The following is a 22,030-nucleotide window of genomic DNA, read 5'->3' on the forward strand; positions in this document are numbered from 1 at the left end:
TTTTCAGACAGTCCGAAGACAGACTTTCTCTTTTTTTCTCTTAGATACTCCAAGGAGCTGGAACTTCTTGCATACTTTGTCCTGGGTCCTGAATCTCTTTGGAATCTTCTTCATTTTGGCCGCACATGAACATTATTCTATAGATGTCTTCATTGCCTTTTACATCACTACAAGACTCTTCTTATATTATCATACATTGGCTAATACTAGAGCATATCAACAGAGTCGGAGAGCAAGGATCTGGTTTCCTATGTTTTCATTTTTTGAATGCAATGTTAATGGTACTGTTCCCAATGAGTATTGCTGGCCCTTTTCAAAACCTACAATAATGAAAAGATTGATTGGCTGAGGAATGTATGGGTTAATTCAGATGCTTGTAAAGCATTATGACCAAGACCCTACAAGGCTAGCTGGGGGGATATAAAATAACATTTTTCACTCCGTGGTCTCCTCCTCGTCGTCTCGTTTCTTACGATTCTTGGTCATAGAACAGGCTATCCCATACTTCACAGGGATGTGTTTTGTTTTGTTTTTGCTTAAATAGAAAGCAAGACAGAGATGGGTAAAGGCAATCACTGAATCACGAATATGAACCAGAAGACTGTTACCCTTTATAAGGTTCTATGTGGATGTTTAACCTCAAATATGTGCTTGTATTGAATATAACCTTTCTTTTAGAGGTCCAAATACTTTCCGTTATCTGACATGTCAGCCTTTACACATACTGACTTAAAAATTAGTACTTTACATTGACTTTCTTTTAAAAGTCATAATTTAATTTTTAAAATGAACTCTCTGTGCACCTAAGGATTGAGGAGTATTGTGTCATAATGAGGAATGCAGATGTTCCGTGCTGAAAGGATCTCTCACTCGTTAAGTATCAAGTCTTAAAGTATAATTGACAATGTAAACAGTCTGTCTACAGGATGCCAAAAATGAAAGTCTGCCTTGTGGGTATGTAGTGATGACGTGTTGTTGTGTGGCTTTTTTAATGAGAGCTTATTTAGTCAAATCTATCAGTTGTCTATGCAGTTGTTCTAGCTCTCGCAAGTTTTCCCTTTCGTGTTTCAATAAATGAGTTAGAAATAAATGCTACGTCCACTGAAAGTAAAGTTAACTTAGCTTTAGTGCTTTTAAAGCCACAAAATAACTTTTCTGTGTGGTTTTAATTGCTTTATATCCAGACCTATGCATGCTTTTTATGAGCATCTGTTTAACAGAGGAAAAATACAATAGTTATCTTCACGTATTTTACTGTCCCGTAAATTAATGGGGAAAATGCATGTAGTAAATCTTTCAGGAAAAGTGTAATAGTGAATTTTGGAGGTAGTGCTCATATTGATCTTTCTATTTTAAGGTATGTTTTATCACTCTGGTGTCAACAGTATGGTGAATATCTCTGGATATATATACACAGTATATTTGGATATATATATACAGTTTTGTTCTTCTAACAAGTATGAAGAAAGACTAGTTCTTAATTTCTTTACTACACTGAAAGATAAAAGTACCATTAGCAGTTTAGTTCTAGTTATAAAAATCACTCTGAGTGTGTAATATGTAAGCAGGGGATCACACAGCTGGTGATTTCTTATGCAGTGGTTTATAAGAAGACTGCTACCATTGGTGGGAGAGATTTGAAATTAGGCTTATGCCGAGATTTAGCCTGATAGGTGTAAGTTGCAACTTGCAAAAAGCATGTAGCCCTTTTAATTAAATTACTGCCATTTCAGAATAGGTGGTATTTGTAGAAGATAGTGTGAAAGGTAGTGTAAGTCAGCCTTGGGAAGTTGCGTGAAACTTTTTGAGCTTGGTACAGACTCGCTTATGACCATAATGTACATACATTTGCATGGAAAAGAATCCCTTTGGTGGAATCTTGCCAGACAATTTTGTATTTGGAAGTTTGTAACCTACTGTGGTCTACTTCTCTAAGTTTCTTTTATAAATCTGATTTGTACTAGAAATAATTACTAACTTGACAGTCTTCCTCTCGTCATAATATATTACTTTTGTAACTTAATTTAGCTCCTATTTCACAGAGGAATTGTACATCTTAGAGTATCTGTACCAAGTGCATTGAGCACACGTTGTTCTGTTCTACGGACTTTTGTATTTGTAACATTCCAATTTTTAGCAAAATTGCAAGTATAATACTGTGTTGTTCAATCCACTGTAGCCTAATGGCTTCTGCCATCCAAATTGGGGGAGTATGCTTATATTTAACAAAAAAGAGAATATATTGTGAAAGACTTACTCATTTGCTGTCCTTGCCTTTCTGATTTAGGAAAGGCAGTTTGAACATTCCTCCTGAAACTTGATATAAGAATTTTATTTACTAATTTAATTTGTCTTTGTAATGCATGCACAGTTATGAATGCTGTTTTATACTCTTAAGAAACCATCTGTTTTCATGATGTGCAGGGTTGTATTCTGAGTTATAACATAGGGAAAGGTATGCAATTAAACTTGCAAAGCTGTTGATTCTGTAAAGAACCATGTCAGTGCTAACTGGCACTCCTGTGTCTTCATTGAAAAACAATTTTGAAACTTAGTCACTCAGCACAGTTTTAAAGTATAGCTCAGTGTAATGATGTTTACATGAAGTAAAGGTATCATTTCAATACTAGGATTTTTTTATTGAGTTTAAATACTTTGAAACGTAAGACTTCTGAATTTATTTTCTCAAATTCTGTTAAGTAAATCAGTGTATGAAGTCAGCATTACTTATCAGTGTTTTTTTTAAAAGAAATGTTTTCTTTTTGTGCTGATTTCCTTGATGCTATATATCTGTGTCCAAGATGCATGGTATAGAGAGGTTCATTTTGGGAGAACTGGATTGGGTTAAAATACTGTCAGGCTATAACTGTCTTCTGTTCTGGAAGTTAATTTTTTCTTTCTATAAACACACAGGTGGAAGACTTGAAATTGTTAGAAAACAGAATATTTGATTTCACTTGCAAAATAGCACAGGTTAGTCCTTAGAGTTGGTAGAATAAATTTTATTGTTAATTAAATAGAAATGAGCTGCAAGCAACTGACAGGCTTACAATTCTGTGCCTCCTTTTTACGGAATAAAAGCTTTAAAAGGGTTTTTACTGTTTCTCTGCTGCTGACAAGCCTTTTCAAATGAAGGCAGCAGAACACTGGTGGACCTCAGAGATAATGCTAAATGTTTGGGCTTGATCTCTCTCCCTTGTGCTCATGCACCAGTCCTTTGGCCTTCCTTGTTGCATCTTTCTCACACATATCTTGTGTGGTCTGGGAGAGTGCACGCATCTGAATTCAGGGTAACGAATGAGTCATGTTAGTTCTTTACCCAGGGAGTGCAAGTGACTAAGAAGAACACGAGCAGGTACTATCAGGTGCACAGATTAATCAAATAGAAAGTCTGTCTAACTTTGAATAACTCTGGATGTACAGAAGAGGCAGAAGGCGTGCTTTATATGCTTTTTTTTTTTTTTTTTCTTGGTAATTTGGCAAATCCGATAATACTTAAGACTTTGGAATAGTCCTAAGCTCTTCCTTAGTGCTATCAATTTGGGTTATATTTGGGGTGGATGTGTGGACGTACGTACATGTATGCACACACTTAGGTGATAGGAAGGTGATAGACTTAAGGATCTTGCAAGTATACTGCTTGTGATGAAGCAAACTATATGCTTAACTCTAAGCAAATGACTAATTACTAACTTCAGTGAGCGTTACTTGTTAAGTTTAAGCCTCTTTTTGGATTATGGCAAGTGCATACTCTGCATATACCATGGTATACTGATGCTGTTATGGGAATAGATAATGTCATTTTCTTTTCAGTTTATCCTGACTTTTCATCTGTTGTAGAAGAAAAAATGTTCCAATAGAATTTTTAATACTGCTTAAATGGGTTCTGAACCAAAAAAACCCCCAAACCAATGCTTTTTAAAAAATGCATCAAAGTGTGGCAAAAGCCTTGACAGTTAGCTGTTTTAAGAAGAAGAAATCAGTGAAATTGACTGGGGGGGGAGCTATTTCAGATGCAAACATTAAATGAAATGTTATTTAGCAGTATTAAAGTCCCTTAGCAAAGATAAAACTAAAGGTTCCTATACTTATTTTCCCCCCTTCTACATGGCTAGCTATATGTGGTATCTTTTTTTTAATGCCAGAAAGAATATCTGTGGAAAAGAGGGAAGGATGGAACTCCTGAGATAAATACAAGTCTCTTGCAACAGTTAATATCTCCTTTTTAGCAGCACTTGCATGCTTCAGTGTTGTGCTTGTTTGTTTCTATTTCGCTCTGTTTTTTTTTTTTTAATGTCTGCTGAGGTTTGCAAGCACCAAAACTATTGTGGAGCTGAATCTTAATCACTAAATATCTATTTGAAGAAATACAAGATGTCTTGAACAAATAAATGTGGATTTTGTGGATTTGGAGTGTCACAGTGGAGAAGTAATCAATAATGACTATAACAAATAGTATTTTATTCTGTCTATGTAACTGCCACTGCAGAGATGGGAGAGTGTGCTGGAATCAGTGGAGGATGTTGACTTTTGTGGTTGTTTTGAATAATCTAGCATTATTTATTAGAAGGTTGACCTGTGACTATGGAACTGTCATAATCTTAAAGGGAGTGTGACAGAAGTCCTAGTAGTGAGCCAGTGCACGCTCTAAATTATGTTTTGCTAGTAAGACTTTTTGAATCGGGAATTAATTGGTAGATCACTGGTCATCCATATAGATTACTACTTCTGATGCATGTTTCATGTTGTCACTATCCTAATTGAAACAGTATTTCTGGAAAAAGTCCTTTGGAGTGAACCCGCAGGTGACTTGCTCATTGTTTTAAGAAAACCATCCCGAAAAACCTTACAACCCTTCAAACACTATAGTATTGTGAACAGTGAACTTTTCATATAGCAGTTTCTGCAGTACTTATCATTTGTATCTTAAAGTTGCAGTGAATATAACATGCATAATTTAGAGAGATGCACATTTTCAAATCCAGTTTGTAATAGATGTGTAAGAACTTAAAATGTTCAATGTGGAGCACAGTAACCGGACCTGTTAGCCAAGTGACTACATAGTTAAAGACTTACTGTAACTTAGTTTTGATGTCTCTTTCTATTCAATTTTCATAAATGAGAAATTAGTCAAATGTAAGAAATCACAGACTGCATTGTACACAGTATATAACATAATAGGGATGTAGAAACATGACTTTTTACACTAAACAGTTACTTCAATTTTGTTCCCATGGAGAAAATAGTATTATGTAATGGCTGGAAGGTAAGCCAGTGAAGTTTAAAGCAAGTACTGTAAATAAGTAAATATTGTTTTGATTCTAAACTCAGATTGAATTAATATATTGTTTTATATCTTTGTTGTATTAAAACATATTTAAAAGTACTAAAATAAAATATTTGAAAGATGGCAAATGTTTGATTTTTATTTTATATATAAAAACATGATTGTTATCTTTATGTTGATACTGTGACCTTGAAAGTATCCCTGAGTAATCTAGTTTTGAGTTGCTTTTTCCCTGGGTTGCTTTTTCTCTGTTTTACCACTGTGAAAATGCATATTGTCTAGTGCATGTAGTAGTGTTCCTGACTCTTTTGCTAACTGTAAATTGCTTTGGCAAATCATTTAACTTCTTAATAGCAAAAATGGTTAGAAAATGTATTCCATTGTGGAGGAGCTCAGTAAAGTATGACAAGATGGCTTTCAAAGACTATCTTTAGCTGAAGTAACTTTCCTGTCTCTAGGTGCAGTGGTGAACAGTTGTAATAAATCAGCAGTCAGTACAAAAACTGGTTAAAAAAATAAAAATAACCAAGTTAACGTCTGATACTTTTGCACTTCTACAGATACTCTGCCGCAAAAGCAATAATGTTCTGTGTACCAGTTGCTGACTACTTATCCGTGGCCTTTGCTCTAATATTTTGGGAACCAGGAGGCTGTGTGCTAGGCAACTCAAAGCAATTATGTGCTTGGCATGTTGTAAATGCAGGGTGGGAAAACTTCCAGAAAAAATAACTGCCTGTTTCCCAGAATATGTTACAATACTGCTAGGGACTTGAACTTTGAGTAAACTCCCCTTCCAAAATAGCTGCATTTCCTCTGTTATTACTGTGACAAACAGAAAAGATAGATAATTGCTCTTATCTGTAATAGGAAGAAAGAAAACACAATCTGTGCAAATATTGGGCTTGAGATTGGTGTTAAAATGCAGGTGAAGCCTTCTTATTGGTAGCCTGTGCTTTTATTAGATTGTATTTGAGGATAATCAACTTTGGATTGCCTTTCTCAAATCATTGTTTTTGAAATTCTTGTAGGGAAAACTGATACAGAACAGAAATGATTCTCCTGATCAGTGGGTTACACTAAAATATTTCTAATGTCTGCGAACTATTTAATTATATCACTGTATCCTAGCTCTTTTTCCAGTGAACTTTTTAATTTTAAAGCAGCAGTTTATCCTTAGCTATTACATGTATAGCTGCGAGACTTACTGCTCTTCAACATCCAAATTATATATTGGATTATTGATCCTGGACTTCTATAGCACTGTTGAAGTCACAAAGACTGAGCATATTTTCACAACCAACTTTTTACTGAAATTGATTTCTTAGGTATGACAATAATATTAGTCTGATGAGCTCTTGCCCCGGAATGGAAAGAATGAATGCTAGCAAAAGCTAGTTGGTGCATACTACATGAATTCTTTATAAGAATGTGCATACACTTCAGATTATTTCTGGAGAACTATTTTTTTTGGGGGGGGGAGGGGTGGAGGGGAGGTTGCAGTAGTTAAACATTCACAGCTGTGGTCTTAAGTTTTCAGCTACCTATGTGATCCACTACAAGTAGCAGTGAAATTACTGGTTCTTTCTAGATTGCTAAACAGTGACAAAATGATAAAATTATTATTCACTGGACTGTTAGTCATTTAACTCGCATAAATATTCACTAGCCAAATAGGTAATTGTTTCTATAATAGTTATTAGTTTTGCAAATGGACTGTTCAGAATCTATGGGAAATTTTTTTTCAAGCTTTAATCTCAAGTATACCACAGCAAACAAGCCCCTTTGAAAGGGGACTGGGAATATTTCTTTTCGAATAAACATCATTCAATTTAAATACAAAAAGCAGTTAACTTTTTTCTTACTCTGCTATATTAACTCCTCAAAACTGGATTTGTATCTTTTGATCACCGATAGATTCCCAAACACCATAATTTACGCAATAGCCCTAGAAAGAAAAAAGAATAGAGGGGAAAAAGAAACAGCATCAAGTTTGATATTCTTACTGTAGCACTGAGAAGGGCCTTTAATAAAGTCAAGAAAAACAGTTTACAAATACTCTGAAGGTATTAAAAATAGGAGAGCAGAAAATGAAGCTCAGGGCTATCAAAATGCGTCCAGAAAGTGACTGCAGGCTAAGACATCTCTGGTGTACAAATGGAAGCCTGAAACGGAGCTGGTAAAACTTGTAAAATGCAGTGTTGCTGATTTCTGTAACTTCATCCCAAGTCCTGTGGAAAAAGGTCTTCTCTGTTCAGAGCTTGAGTTTCTGGATTTCATGATGTCAGCTAGCTCTTTTTTTGAGGGGGGAGATTAAAAGTTTGATCTTGTAGCCTAAAGGTACTTTTTAAGTGTCCTGATTTGGAGGGGAGGGGAGAGGTAATTCTGAATATGCACAGCCTCATAGGTAGCGTTTACACATGGAGAAAAAGTTGTTACATGCTTCAAATGATTTTGTGCATACTAATTAAGGCCTGCCTTAATGGGGGGAAGAGAATATTAGCAAGTGTGTTTCCATGGAGGAAACACCAGTATATCTTTAAAAAAAAAAAAAAAAAAAAAGAACTCCTAGGCCTCATACTGGTTTCTGAAATAAGTGGTACTAGCAAAATGATTCTCTTAATATCACTGCCTCTATACTTCTGAAAAAACAATTGGTGGTCTCCCCTGTGGTCATCCTGTGGTCCAAGCTAAGATCCAGCCTGTGGAGCAGGGTTATGCTGGTGCTGTATTCTGGGAGGCCTTCACAGGCATGTTTGAGTTGTACCTAAGTGACATTTTGACCTAGAAATAAGAGCCTAGAGTTATGGAGAGAAAAGGAGAAAATACAGATATAAGGCACTATCACTGGCCTCTGTGAAACAGCAAAAGTGATTCTGCACCACATCCTGCTCAGGCCAAACTAAATTGTATTTGATGTTGAAATTAGACTGAATTAACTATTCTTTCTTCTCACTAATTTTCATTGTAACTTAGCCAACTCTATTTTTGTTTTGCAGGATGCTAACAACTATCAGGGATGTCACATCTGTTAGTGCATTGCGCTGCTTTTATGAATGACTTTGCAAGGAGAGTGCTTTTGTTCCCCACTCCAGGGTAAACCAATACTTCAGCATATTCCAAGTGGAATTACTTGTTGATACAGGTTTTCCTGAAGAGGAAAGCAAACAGCACTTTCTAACCAAATAATTTTAATGAAAGTGCCAAAAAGTTCCTCCATCTATGAATAACAGAAGGTTGTAGCGCACTCAACTGAAACCTCTACCTCCCTGCTGCTTTCTTGCCTGCTAAAAATAGTTGTTTTGGCTAATGCAGAGGGACATACTAACTACTCATATGACAATCACAAGCAGTCAGTCATGAGACTAGGAATACTCAGAAAAGCTTTTGCTCCAGTGCCGGCCATATTAAATAAGAAGAGGCGTGGAGGCAGTGGGTTGCAACGGACCCTGCAAAACGTGGGCCTTACTGGAGCTCTGCTGACTGTTCCTGAGGCTCTCTTTCACTACAGCTTTAACACAAGACCAATGTCTGTTTCGGGCCAGCTGGCAGCATGATAAATCACTTGGGTTTCATCTCCACACCAGCGCAGCAGAAATGCAGTGTGTCTCCTTGGGACTGTGGTTCTCAGGACAGGGAAGCAGTCTGAGCAACTGCAAGGGCAACTGCGCTGCCACTGATGTGCATATACTGACTGAGAATGGATTGAAGCTTATATGCCAGAATTAACTTATTTTATCTAGGAAGAGTTGCCTACGAGGCAGAGCTACACTAGTAGCTAAATCTGTAGACAGGCTCTGTCACTACCATGTCCACACGCGGCCGAGTTTGATTCAAGCCTGTGCTAGCTGGTATGGCTGATAGATGGTTTACAACTCTTGTGACTTTTCATTTTGGCTTTTCATTGAGGATGTAGATTATATCATCTGATCACTACTCATATTTATACAAACAAATCCCTCCTCCACATTCCCTGTGGCATGGGGAACTAACATCAAATCTGAGAAGAATCTGGTTTACCACAGCACAAGGAAAGTTGCCCTGTCTTCCTTGCAAGTCCGGCCAGTGCTTGCTCTGGTGAGTATGATGTCTATGAGAAACAGTAACTTGAATTTACCTTTTGCTACTAACTATAGGTTTTCACATTCAGTTTGGGTGTTCAAAGTCCAATGCCAACCAATCAACAAACCAGTAAATGCTACCACGTTGGATATAGTGACAATGCATACCTAGAGTTGCACAAAGACTAAAGAGCCCTCCAAAAACTTGTTCAGCTCTTTTCCTGAGTCTTAAAAAAAAAAAAAAAAAAAAATCCTCATAGAGCACTAAATACTTGCACACGTTTTCAGCTTTTAAGAGGGATGGTGGTCCCTAGTATCTTTGTGTGTAAGATGTGGGAGCCTAATGCTAGTGCAGTCACCGGGGCAGTAGGTAGCTGGGATGCAGATCCATGGTATCCCAAACTCCAACCTAACAGTGGAAGAACTGTGAGCGTTTATCCTGAGACAGGTAAGAAAAATGTTGGTTTAGAAAGGAGGCTTCCTTATCTCTCTTGGCAAGAAATGGAGGGAGATCAATGACAATGCTGAGGAAGTGCACTGTCAGGTGAATAAATGCACTGAAATTTTTGAGGGTGTTTATTGAAGTAGAATAAAGGTAGTTTGGGTTTCTTAATTGAGTGTCTTAAACATGTAATCTTAATTTTGAGTGACATGTAGTATTCTTGAAAGTTTTTTTCCTTTTCAGATCTCTGAGGAGAATTCAGTTTTGTTTAAGGATTTCTGTATATTAATATTCCCACATAGAGGCAAAAAAAGACTTGGGAGGAAGGGCTGAGGTTGATTTCAATTCACATCTTTTTCTTGATTCCTTTTTCTCCTCCTTTCCCCCCACAACCACAAAAGTCTTGAAAAGCTTGCATGCATTATCCCTCTTTTAATCGCTGCCTCTGCGACGTTGTCCTGCTAGATCTCTGCTAGACAGGAACAAACTTGTCAACTTGCTACAAAGCAAGGCTGGATAACTGGGGACTAACACCCTACTAAGATGCAGAAGCCTAAAACATAGTCTGGCTGCCAAGACTGCTGAGTTTTCCAGGGTGGGCCTATGGGCAATCTCAAGGGAGAAGAATGTGGTTCGTGGTCTCTGTGAGGCTGAAGATCCCTTCTGGCACCAGCCTCATATTCTGCAGCATCCTTCTGGCTGCTTGCGTAAAGGCCAAAGGTAAAAGATCTTTAGGAGGCTGGGATTTTTCTGCCAGAAGCTGATTAATGGACAACAGCCGGACAGCAGCCTAAAATAACAGCTGGAGCTCCAGCATCCTGCCAGAAGTATGCTTGTGCGTTAAGATTACTGAGCACTGGCTTTTTCATTTGAACATCTGTATTCTGCTCTGAAGACCTGAAAGCACACTAGAAATTTTTCCTCCTAGAAGGTGAAAGCAAAGAAGTAGCACTAGGCATGACAAAGATGCCAATGGATTTAATCAAACAAACTTGTTGTACTCCATCTGGCTGCTCAACCAGCTTATTTAAAACAGCTTGAGTATCTTCAAATCATAGCCTGTAACACAAGTCCCCTGAGCAGTAAGAAATCAGGACTGCAGTCAAAGAAAATTACCCACTTGCGGTAAAACTGCTTGCTCGTGCTTGCAATGAACACCTGGGTAAAGCTAAAAGTGAAGGAAAAGAACGAAGGCAACTTTGTATGCAATTGTTCTTGGTCCCACATATCTAGTCATCTATATGAAGCAGGTCACAAAAACCTTAAAAGCTGCTGGCACTGCCCAGTCAGTCATAGAGGCATGGAGCAAGCAAGATTATATATTGCTTGGTATATTGTATACAGCAGAGAAAAGGCAGTCACTAGCCCCGTGGGAGCTGAGAGGAGGAGGAAGAGTACATCAGAAAGCATCTGCAGTGTCACTTCATACTTCTTTAACTGCGGTCATGAGAAAACCAGTGAGTATTTTGAAAATGGTGCTGGAAACATGAAAGCCTGGGGACAGACTTTACGCGTCACTAGAGTGGCCATGGCTCGCAGAGATCCCCTACGAGGGATCTCACAAGTCATACACAGTGGGACCTGGGCCTTACCTGCACTTGGTGCAGGTAATCTTCTGCTGTATTGAAAAATGTAATAGCCATATGACTGCCTAAAGCTCAGAAGCCCATCATAGCCCATCATCACAGAATCGGTCATCCTCAGTTTTGTTTGTGGATATGTAACCTGAAACTGCAGTTTTACTAGCTCAAGGATCTTTATTTTATGTGTGTGTGTGTGGGGGGGGGTGTTAGGTTTTCTTTACTGCTGTTTCCCAACCTGAGATGCTCTTAAGCTTGGATTTCAGAGGGTTGAGTTTTCAGAGGGCCACTTCCTCTTCCCTCTCTGACTTAAAAGTTTGAAAAAAAAAAAAAAAACCCCACTAGTTGTTATTGCACAGGTACATCTTGTTTGGTGAATTTCACATGTTTCTGAAACACAGGTGTTTCCATTTACTGCTTTTGGATGAATTTTCAGTGATGTCCTAACCTGGATGACCTGGCTGAGGTGTGTTAGGCTGCTGTTTGATGGAGCTGTTTCCTGAGACCAAAGAGGACAGAAATCTCAGCATATGACCAGTTTATAAGTTTTATCTTTGTGATTCTACACCATTTTCTTAGTGTATAATAAATCTTCCCTGATTATCATCTGATCTAATTACAGCTTTTCTTTTATGAGTACCTAATCTTCCTTAGTGAATGAAACGAACATATTGAAGGATGATTTTTAGGTATCTATTATTTTAGTACATCAGAAACGCAGGATTGCAAACACAACCATGAGACTTCCTGCGTAGTTAAGTCCTTGTTACTGCTATTATTTACAACTTGGTGCAGTATAATCTTTAATCTCTGAACAAGTAAATATATTCTGTTTGCAGGCGTATATGTAAGTTATTCTAACTAGTAACTTTCAACTTCATTCAAAAAGAGCTTCAAATTTTATCCTTATTATCAGGGGAAATAGTTCACTGTGTTGAGAGAGAAAGTACAGCAATTCAAGCCTGATTCAGAAGTATAATTATTCTGGGTTGGTTGAATCTCCAAGACTGCCTGTAAGAAGAGCTAAAGAAAAAGACATTTTCCTAATCCTTTCCACAGGTCAGTCTGGAATCTGATAACTAATAGTAGTTTGGCCCTTTGAACTGAAAATGAAAGATACATGAGAAGACAGGTTCATTGCAAATGCACAGCAAGAAGGAAAACTTCTGAAATGCTCTGTTAGGTATCTAGTAACTGAAGCATCAAAAACTTTTCTTCTTACCCATTTCATGGGTCTGAGGGTCCTTTCAGCCCTTTGTGAAAGGACCTTGCCATAGAGGAGGAGCACAATACTGCAAACCTCCACGTCATTTAGGAAGTGTTAGCTAATAATACATTTGTAGGCAACCAGTATAAAACAGTGTGGTTTCAAATATGTCCTGGTATTTTTCTAAAATGGGGGAAGTTATTTCAGTGAAAAGATTCAATTTGTTTCAAGACCACTTTTTTAGTACATGCGTAAACTTACACTATGTATTGTGTACTTAATTTTTAATCAAAATGCAGCTGGGATCATGGAGTTTAAATGTATATATAAAATAGTGTACTTTATTTTTCAATTATGTTATATAAACAAGGCCTTCAGAATGTCATAAATGCAATCATCCATTGCCTATCTCAGGAAAACTGTTGTGGTGCATAAAAAAAATAACATGAATTAATCAGCTGATGAAGTGATTTACAGGACTTGTTCACATGGATAAATTTCCTGTCCTGATTTGCATAGGAAACAGGTTTGAATTCTGAAGCAAGCTGGTTTCTTGGAAGGTGTAATAATAGAAAGTCACTTGTATTTTCCATTTTGAATGAAAAATTCCTCTATAAAAGTTAAATTGGATCTTTATAGTAATTAACACAACCAGCACAGATCTAACTGGAGACTTCTGTTGAATCAAAGAACTTTACCCAAGAATACATATTTATACCTTTGTTTTCTAGCTTAAGAAAAGGAGAGGAAAGGAACAGAAAGAAGACACTTGCTAAGGTGTGAAGTAGCATTTCAGCCAATTCCTCCAGATACAAATTGTATACTGGGAGAAAGGCATCTAACACAATATAGTTAATCTACCATAACTGACTAGTTTTAAGTAACCAAGGATTTCTACCTAACAGAATTTTCTCTTTTCTGGGCCTCTCTATTGTCACGTACACAAATTAGAAAATGACTGCAAACTAAAGTTTTGTTGGTCAAATATAATTTTATAGAAAGAAATAGAAATTACAGAAAGTAAACTCGTAGCTGATTAGATGGTAATGCCTAAAACAATAAAAACTGAACTCAACATACAATGTTGTTTATGAAGGAAATTAATGGGAAAAGAATTAAGAAGAAAAAATCAGGCAAATTAATGCAAAATCTACTTGCAGGCTTGTTTCAAAGGCAAGCTTCTAGCATTATTCTGTACTTATTCCAGGTGGTTATTTCTGATCCCCAAATCTATCCTTAAAATAGAAACCCTTCACATCCAATCCGATCAATCCAATCAATCACATATGCCAGGAGAACTGGGGAATAATGTTTAACTGCCATCAGAATGTCTTCTCTTTTATTTAACTTAAATTCCAACAGAAATAGTTGGTTGCTTTCTGTGTATGAGTTCTGTAGATCTTTGAATTACTCGCTTCACTTGGTCTTAATCAAAGTCTAATGTGAGTGTAGCTTTTTAATGAAATAGAGCATCAGTGCCACTGTAGGAGAGCGATGTAAAGGCAGCGGAAGGATCAGGATTCACCTGCATGGGTGTTGAAGAGCTGCAGGCTGGGACCACGTGCACACGTGTGGTCCACCAAACCCCACCCAGCACCTTGCCATCTTGGACCTGTGCCCCATGCTGATTTCTCCCTGTCCCAGGCGGAGTGCCAAGGTTAGAGAGACGTGCTTTTGTGCCACAGCTGGGGCTCTCTTCCCACGGCAGGAGCTCGTCCTCACAGGGCCATGCTAGTAGGTGCTACAGCCTCTCTGACACTGGCTAAATGTCGATGCCCTTGCCTGGATGCTTACCCACCTTCCCAGTCCAGGAGCCTGGCAAGCTGATGCTCAGTAGACGAGGAGGTCTGCAGCAGTCAGGATTTTTCTCCTGCTGGGTGTCCTCCGCTGGGTCTCCCAGCTGAGGACCAGCTCCTACCACAGGAGCTGTCTAAGAATGGTTGGAGTGCTTTTGAAGACAGACAGTTCCTTGCATGCTGTCACAGGATAGCATCAGCCATTGTCACTGACAGCACCCGTGGCACCAGGACACATCATTATTTCTTGCAGAATTATGAGAATCTTTTTTTTTTTTTGTCCAGACCTTTTCTTTTCTTTTTCATCCAGACCTTTTCCTTGTAACTGAGGCTCTAAATGTACTTATTGCCTTAGCATGAGGTGAATTCCTCTTGTATCTTATCATTCTACTCCATGATATCGGAGAGGAGAGTTTATCCATCACCTTGACTTTTATTTTCAAGTTTTTAAGTTCACTTTTTATTTTCTGCCTTCCTAGTTTCACATCGGGGGCAATCTCTTCCTTCTGAAAGGCTGGAATTTGGCCTGCTGAGATTTCTGACAGGTTGTTACTCACCATCTGAGCATCCGGAGATCTCAGTTCACCAACTTGTCAAAACTGTTTTCAGTCTCCAGATTCTTGATAGCATTTTCACCACCTTTAACTTTGTCTTTCTATTTTCAGGCAATTGAAGTCACTAGATCTTGTCAAACATTGTTTTTAAGCAAGCTGTTTGCTGGTAAAGGCCTACAAGCTGGTGATGGTCAGTTATGTCAAATTTATAATGTGACTTTCTGATGAAGATTTTAACATTTCTCCCTACTGAGATTTGGCCCTAACCGTTGGGGCCGTATTACCATCCCTCTGATAGTGAATTTGCCAATTTTTCTAATGCAAGCAAAAAAAAATTCATTTTCTTTGACCAATATTTAGGCTTGATTCTTACAATTCACCTTCAAAAGACAAATGAAAACTTCACTTGGGAAGAAAGTTACTTTTAAAATGTCCATTAATTAAATTGTAATTTATCAGTTACCTCTATCAATTTCTCAAGACTCTTTGGATCTCTGTTGCCTAGCTGAAGTACCTTCTAGGTATTTATTATAAAAATAAAACCAAATTTAACAAAACAGAGGGGAAGTCTGGTCTAGATAGACAAAAATCTTTATGCGTTTTTTTTATCGTAAGTAGCTGATATGGTCAGCATCTCTAAATCATGTTATATCGTGAAGCAAATAGGTGGTAATAATAAAGACCATATAACAGGAAGTATTGTTTAATCGGCTCTTGGCCTAGAATTACTCTTTCCATTTAGAAAGTATATCATGGAGCTTTAAAATAATACTAATAGAGCATTGCTCCAAGAACATACTAACTTTCTCTATGCTTTTAAAATAAATGTTTAAATGATTATCAGCCAGACATGCTCTATTTTGTAGTTTTTTGTTAAATTCTATTTGTTAAGGTTGCATTTGCTGTCTGAATCACATGAGCTACATGTAAACCTGGAGACTGGCTTCCTGCTGAGTCCAGAGACTCCTCTTGGGAATAAAAACATCCTTTTAGGAACTTACCTCTACATAACAAGAATGGAGCAAAGGAGCACTTCTCTCCCTGAAAGACTATTTTCTTATGATCAATGAACCAAGGGTTATTTCTCTTTATCTATGTCCTGGCTAGCTTTTTAATATTAATGTTTATGACTTCCTTAATCTGTTGCTGGGTTAATTGAATTGTTGGCCTGTGTCCTGCAGTGAATATCCATCAAATGATCTAGGCCTGTTTGGCTGGTAATGCTCAGTGAGATTATTTTTAAGAAATATGTATTTTGTGGATCATTACTTGCAGGGCTTTGTAGCTGCTCTAAAGACTCAGCTTTGGTTCTAGTAGTAATTGACATTGATGGAGCAAGTGACATTGAATTTCTCCACAGCCTGCGCAAGTGAATCCATCTGCAAACACACATCATCCATTTTCTCACATACAGCCAGTCACTGATTTTTAGCAATGATTTCTCATACTTAGTTTTATACCATGTGACATATCTGGCTAATGCAAGATAACTCTTTGAAACAAAGTTCCTGTCCACTTAGCATTCCATGCCATGGGGACAATAACATGGCCATTAAAATATTTCTTCATATTGTCCTAGGTAGATTGTATGCATACTGCTTAGACTGGCTTGGAAATCACAGTTTTTAACAGAGAAGCATCCACATCCAAGGGCTTTTTTCCTATTCCTCCATGGAAATCCAAACTGGCAAAATTTGTCTTTCCTAAATCTTACCATACACTATGCTTTTGAATCATAGTTGCTTATGCAATGACTTTTTCTGGGTGCTTGGGCAACGAATATGTGAAGTGTGTGCTGGGTAAATTTCAGTTTTCAGTTTGTGTATGTGAATACTTAACCTGAAGTATTCATGTGCCTATTTCTGTCTACTTCCAGCTCAAAGAGATGGAGCTTTCTGGGGCTCTAATAAAACAGTTATGCCCATTTGTCCAGTTTCTGGTATCCTTAAATTCTTCAGTGTTGTTCTAATATTTGTCTTTATGCTTTATTTTTCTACAAGTTGCTCAGCATTTGTGTTATAAATGCTGGGTAAGCATTTTAAAGCAAAGAGGCAGCAGTGCCAAACTCTTCTATCTAAACTATAATGTGGAATAATTTTTTAAACGCCTGCATTCTGAGAATGTAGCTCCCCTGTTCTCGGACTCTGTTGTAAGTATGCCTAGACACATCTTCCTCCCAAACAGAAAGAAAAGGGGACAATTAAGAAGTTTTTTAGTGTTATTCATGGTTTCTCTTGGTGGTTTTGTTATATACAAACAATATTGCCTCTTTAGACTGAGAGTCTACATTTATCAAAGCAAGCTTGTTGCCTCTGAATGTGGCGGATTTTTATCTGTGTTAGTTTTGTAAGCAACATCTTATCTGTCTTTCAATTACATGCCCTGTTAATTTTACACCTGAATGTGTAAGCATTTCAATGCAACATATGAAAAAAAATGCAGCTGTGTAATGGTTGGAAACCAGGACAAACATTTTCAACATTCACCTTGCACTGGGCTTTACAAAAGAGATCACTATCATTATTCCCTTTTTTTCAGAAGAGCAAAGGGTCTTGAAGAGAAATGAAATTATTTGCTGCAGTTAAACCAGTAATAAAACCCAGACTTCTTTGTCCTTCTGCCCTATTTCTGGTACATTTCATTATCACCTTGCGTTAGTACTCACTCGTGCACCCACCTTTCTTGCCTTTAACTTCTACGCACTTTTCTCTTCTCCACTCCTCTGCATCAGAGGCAGATGGCTTTTTGCTCTCCTGAAGGGCCATCTGTAGAGACTTTCTGTTCTGCTCCTCAAGATCACAGTCAGATTTAGCATCTGATTTTTTACAATCATATCAGACATCTCACCTCACTTCTTCAGCTGTGTGATGAAGTAGGCACAGTCGCTCTTGGGTGATGGCTTAGACTAATGGCATTAAATGCAGAGACTGAGCCTGCTCCATCAATAAACCCTTTGAAGAAATCAGTTGCCAAACTGTAACATGTAACTGAACATCCTTCCGAAGCTTCAAGATTGAACAGGTGACTTTGACTAGAGAGCAAATGGCTAGTCTTTCTAGGTGAAGTCTGAAGCACCTGTTTCAAAATGAAAAGCACAGAATCTTCTCAGTTAAATCACTGTAAGAGGAATTTCAATTGAGTAAACAGTATTTTTCCCATATAAAGCACTGAACATTTAATTAAAACTTTTGACAAAACATTCAAACTGACACAAATTGCTGGACTAGACCCTCCACTCGGCACAAATAAAAAGTAGTTGTAATTTATATTTTATTAAAATACAACATGGTTTGCCATGTTAGGCAAACCTAACAGTAGGAGTCACTGTTAACTCTGCTGCACAAAGACCTGCGTTGAACAGCTGTCAGCTACTTAGAAGAACATACATACACATTGTCAAATTTCTGTAAAAGAGGAAAAATCTGGAGTTGTCATGGAGAATCTGGGAATCTTGTGGAGCTAGAGAAGGTTACCCAGCAGGTTCTTTTTTTGTGTGTGTATGTGTTCTAATATCTTACATTTAGATAAAAATGTAGAGCACTGAGGGACTGAAAAATCCACCTATGTTGGCATAAATTGCTCACTTAGCACAGGCCCACGCCACATGAGGATATGGTGTATGCAGCTTTCCAAGAAAATCATGCAGGTGGAATAGGTTTTCCTTCAGTTTTGTATTTGGTAACACAAGAATTGGCAAAACAAATCTGTAAGTAAGTCACCTCTCATAGACTTTCCAACAGATTTGTTCTATCAAGATAAGCCTTTTCTCTTGGATAATGAGCTGTGTCGAATTGCGGATTGCTCCGGTGTAACTGTAGCTGCTCACAGATCAATCAGCTTTATGCGACCTCTGTTTCCATTGCCTGTTTCCCTGTGGGATTTGCTGCTCAGTCATAAACCTTGATAAAAGTTCATTAGCAAGTTCAGCTCTAATCTCCAAATGCTATTACTATATGTAATAGGATGTATAATTACAAAAAGTAAGAATCTTCTATGGTATACGGATGATTTAAATGGCTAAGTGTAATGATGTATTAGAGATGTGGTCTAAATATAGGACTGAGAAGCAAGAAATTCTATGCTTTGGTGCTGTCTTTGATTCCAGCTTTCTATATGGTATAAAATGGAGAAAAACATTTTTGTGCGATACCAAACACAAATGTTTGCAAAGCAAGCAGTAGCAGAGTCAGGGAATAGAAAGCTTGATCAGAAATGAAAGGAGAAATGTTAACAGCACAGCAGAAATGAGTAGTTGGCCTCACATTTACTTCAGGTGACAACTGCTGCACCAGTCGATCAACTCTATTGCTCCACTTAGGCAATTCAGGAACACTGGGCATCTCTCTCTGGGTTTTTCAATGAGTTTTACAAGAATGGTTGTGTTTCACTTACAAATAAGCATTTAATTATTTGAAAGCCCTTACTGGATGCTGTGATAATATCCTAATCTTTTTACGCAAAAAACCCCCTCCACTTGCCCCTCCCTTTCCAGGAAGTATCCCCTCCATAGAATGAAGCCTATTTACTCATTTTAAGGTGTTAAAAAGCCTGATAGCTTGCAGGTCTATCAAGTAGTTGTACCTAGCTTTGTTAGAAAGTTGTTTTTTTCCTTGAGCTACAGGAGGTAAAAAATCCAGAGGAAATGGAAACTGCAGCAAAAAGAAAGAGAAAGGAAAAGAATTTGCGATCAGCCAAAGACAAATCCAAATCCAAAAGAAGGAATAAGTATAGGCTCCTTTGCACAGGTTGGTTTCTGTTTGAGTTTCTCCTTTCTCTTTAAGAGGTCTTTTCCCTCATCTTTCTTATTGTTTTATTTGGGGATATGATAGTTTAACATTGAGCATGTACTAGAAGAGTGCATAATATTTCCACAGGCTCTAACAACAAAGACTAGATTTCAGTTTGCTTTCGGTGTACAGCAGAGGGTAATCACCTTTGATGAACTAGGTGGGTGCAAGGATCTCTGTGTCTCCATTAACCTCAACAGAGCCTGCGAATGATTTGGTTCTTCTATTGACTTCCCAATGTTGCCTTCTGCTTGCCTTCTCAGCTCTAAAATTGCAATATTTGTAATATTTAGTGGTGCTCTTCTGAAGTTAGGGATTATGTAAGTATGAATTTGTGCAGCTTATTTAAGGGTGAAGGCTTCTGTGTGGGTTGTTTTAAGCATACTTAAAAGTTAACTTAAACTTCATCCTGTTTATTTAAGCTGAACTGAAGTAAGGCTACTTAAAACTGTTGGGCAAAAAAAGTTACAAGGCATCGAGTGTGTGGTGGATGAGCCATTAAAGAATCCTGAAAGCGTAGGCCCTTCCTGGTTCCCCTCTTACGGCTTTTCAGATGCCTAGTTTAAATGAGAGTGGTTGCATATGAAACAAAAAGTGTAGTCAGCCTAGTATGACTACCAATGAATGCCTATGTAAGAGTGTAAGAAGAGGGTGAGCTGAAATGACATCTCTATTTGCACTTCAGTGATTTTTCTGACTTGGGAGAGGTCATACGGCAGTGTGTAATGGCTCAGCAGACTTGTAGTAAGTAATGCTTGAAAGATTTCTCTTCCACAAACTTGTCTAGCCTCTCCTGGAGCCTGTGCAAATGTTTAACATCTTGTGGCAAGGAATGCCACAGCTTAACTCTTCTTCGGTGGGTGATTACCTACTTTGCTGGAACGTGCTCCCTGCTAGCTTCAGCTATTTTTCACCCTCTCCCTTCTGCTTATACCTCTACAGTCTATTTCATACCCCCTCAGTCAATTCATTTCTGAAATGAAAAGTTCCAGTTTACATAGTTGTTCATTTTAATGCTTTCTTTAAGGTCTCTTTTCTGCTCGACTTCTAATGTCTGATGGTTTATATCTTGAGGGTAGAGCAAACAATAACTTCAGGCTTGAGTTAGAATTGAACATAAACTTATCTAAGGTGTTTGATTGGAAACTGGTGCGGAACTCCAGTCACTTGCTCTCTTTTTGTTGGTTACATGTTCCTTTTTCAAGCAATTGTGATAGATGGATAGATAAGTAGCTCTTGGAAGTTTACTACAAGAACATACTACAGGGCTTTTTTTTTTTTCTTACCTCCAAGTGACACCAGTAAACTGTATGATTCAGACATCAGTCATGCATACTTGTGCCTGTATTCAATCAAAGCGGTGACAGTGAAATTGCAAGTGGGAGGAAATGGCTGAACGGCTCAGACAAGTGCAGGATTTGTTTCAGAGTGGAAACATTTAGAGAAGGTGCACATGCATAAGATGTGTGCGTGCTGAATGTTACCAGGAGAAAGTGGCCCAGGCCCTGAGGCAAAAGCTAAGAAGAAAGGTCCAGAGTAATTTTGATGGATTGCTATTGTAGGCCTGAAGACCTGGTTCTCTGAGGTTTTGAGAATGTGCCCTAAGAAATAAGGGATCAGCGTAAGCCTGAGGAATGGGTAGAGTTAGACTGAAAAGGAAAGGGAGATAGAAATTTTATCTGCGGAAGCCAAGCATGTCAGTATAGAGACGTTTATGCACTGTTGTACAGATCATGTCTGCACTTTGTTCCAGAAAAAGAAGTGATTCATTACTTCTCTCTCAGGGTGGGGCAGTCAGTGCTTTCCTGGATTGCTAAAAATGAAGCCAAACAATGACTGAAATTTTACTCTTAAAAAAAAAAGGGGGGGGGGGTGCTGACATCTTTTAAGTCTTTATTCCAGATGGATTTTTATAATGGGTATGAATAATAAATGCACAACTTATGCCCACAATCCATCTTAATTAGATCTCTATTTACTGCAAATCTACATTCCAATGCACAGTAAGATATACTAGTTTCTGTCGTCTTTTATTGCTATTTATGCTTTCAGCATATAGTTTCCTTCTTAATTCATCAATGCACATTCTTGTGCAGAATGCCAAGCTCTCCCATTTAAAAATACCAAAATTAAATGTGTTAACCTGTTGGGTCTTCTGTTGTGAAAGTACTGGACCAGCGCAATAACAAACCATAGATGGTTGCTTATCTTTTGATATAGCTGATAGATACTGGCTGGCATCATCTGGGGCCTTACTGGCAAATTGTGGAGGGCTTGTTTCTAGTAAGTTGGAAAGTTACTGTTGTACCATGTATTCTG

At 37.9% G+C, this 22,030-nt stretch overlaps 1 protein-coding gene and 1 long non-coding RNA gene across 4 annotated transcripts in view; both read left to right on the forward strand.

The window, feature by feature from the left end:
- The window catches only part of SAMD8 (sterile alpha motif domain containing 8), a 41,528-nt gene extending 36,113 nt beyond the window's left edge, over positions 1-5,415 (forward strand). For all 3 annotated transcript variants that reach the window (XM_062579546.1, XM_062579547.1, XM_062579548.1), the window contains one exon: positions 45-5,415. In XM_062579546.1, the coding sequence (XP_062435530.1) occupies positions 45-349 (305 nt within the window). In that variant the 3' untranslated portion in view covers positions 350-5,415. The remainder of the gene's footprint in view (positions 1-44) is intronic.
- A 5,658-nt stretch (positions 5,416-11,073) lies between these two features.
- LOC134143075 (uncharacterized) lies at positions 11,074-11,978 on the forward strand. The gene is made up of 2 exons (XR_009959026.1): positions 11,074-11,244; positions 11,804-11,978. It is a non-coding gene; the product is annotated as an uncharacterized LOC134143075 (long non-coding RNA).
- The last annotated feature ends 10,052 nt before the right edge of the window (positions 11,979-22,030 follow it).

Source organism: Rhea pennata, chromosome 7, assembly GCF_028389875.1.
Source record: "Rhea pennata isolate bPtePen1 chromosome 7, bPtePen1.pri, whole genome shotgun sequence".
NCBI lineage: Eukaryota > Metazoa > Chordata > Aves > Rheiformes > Rheidae > Rhea > Rhea pennata.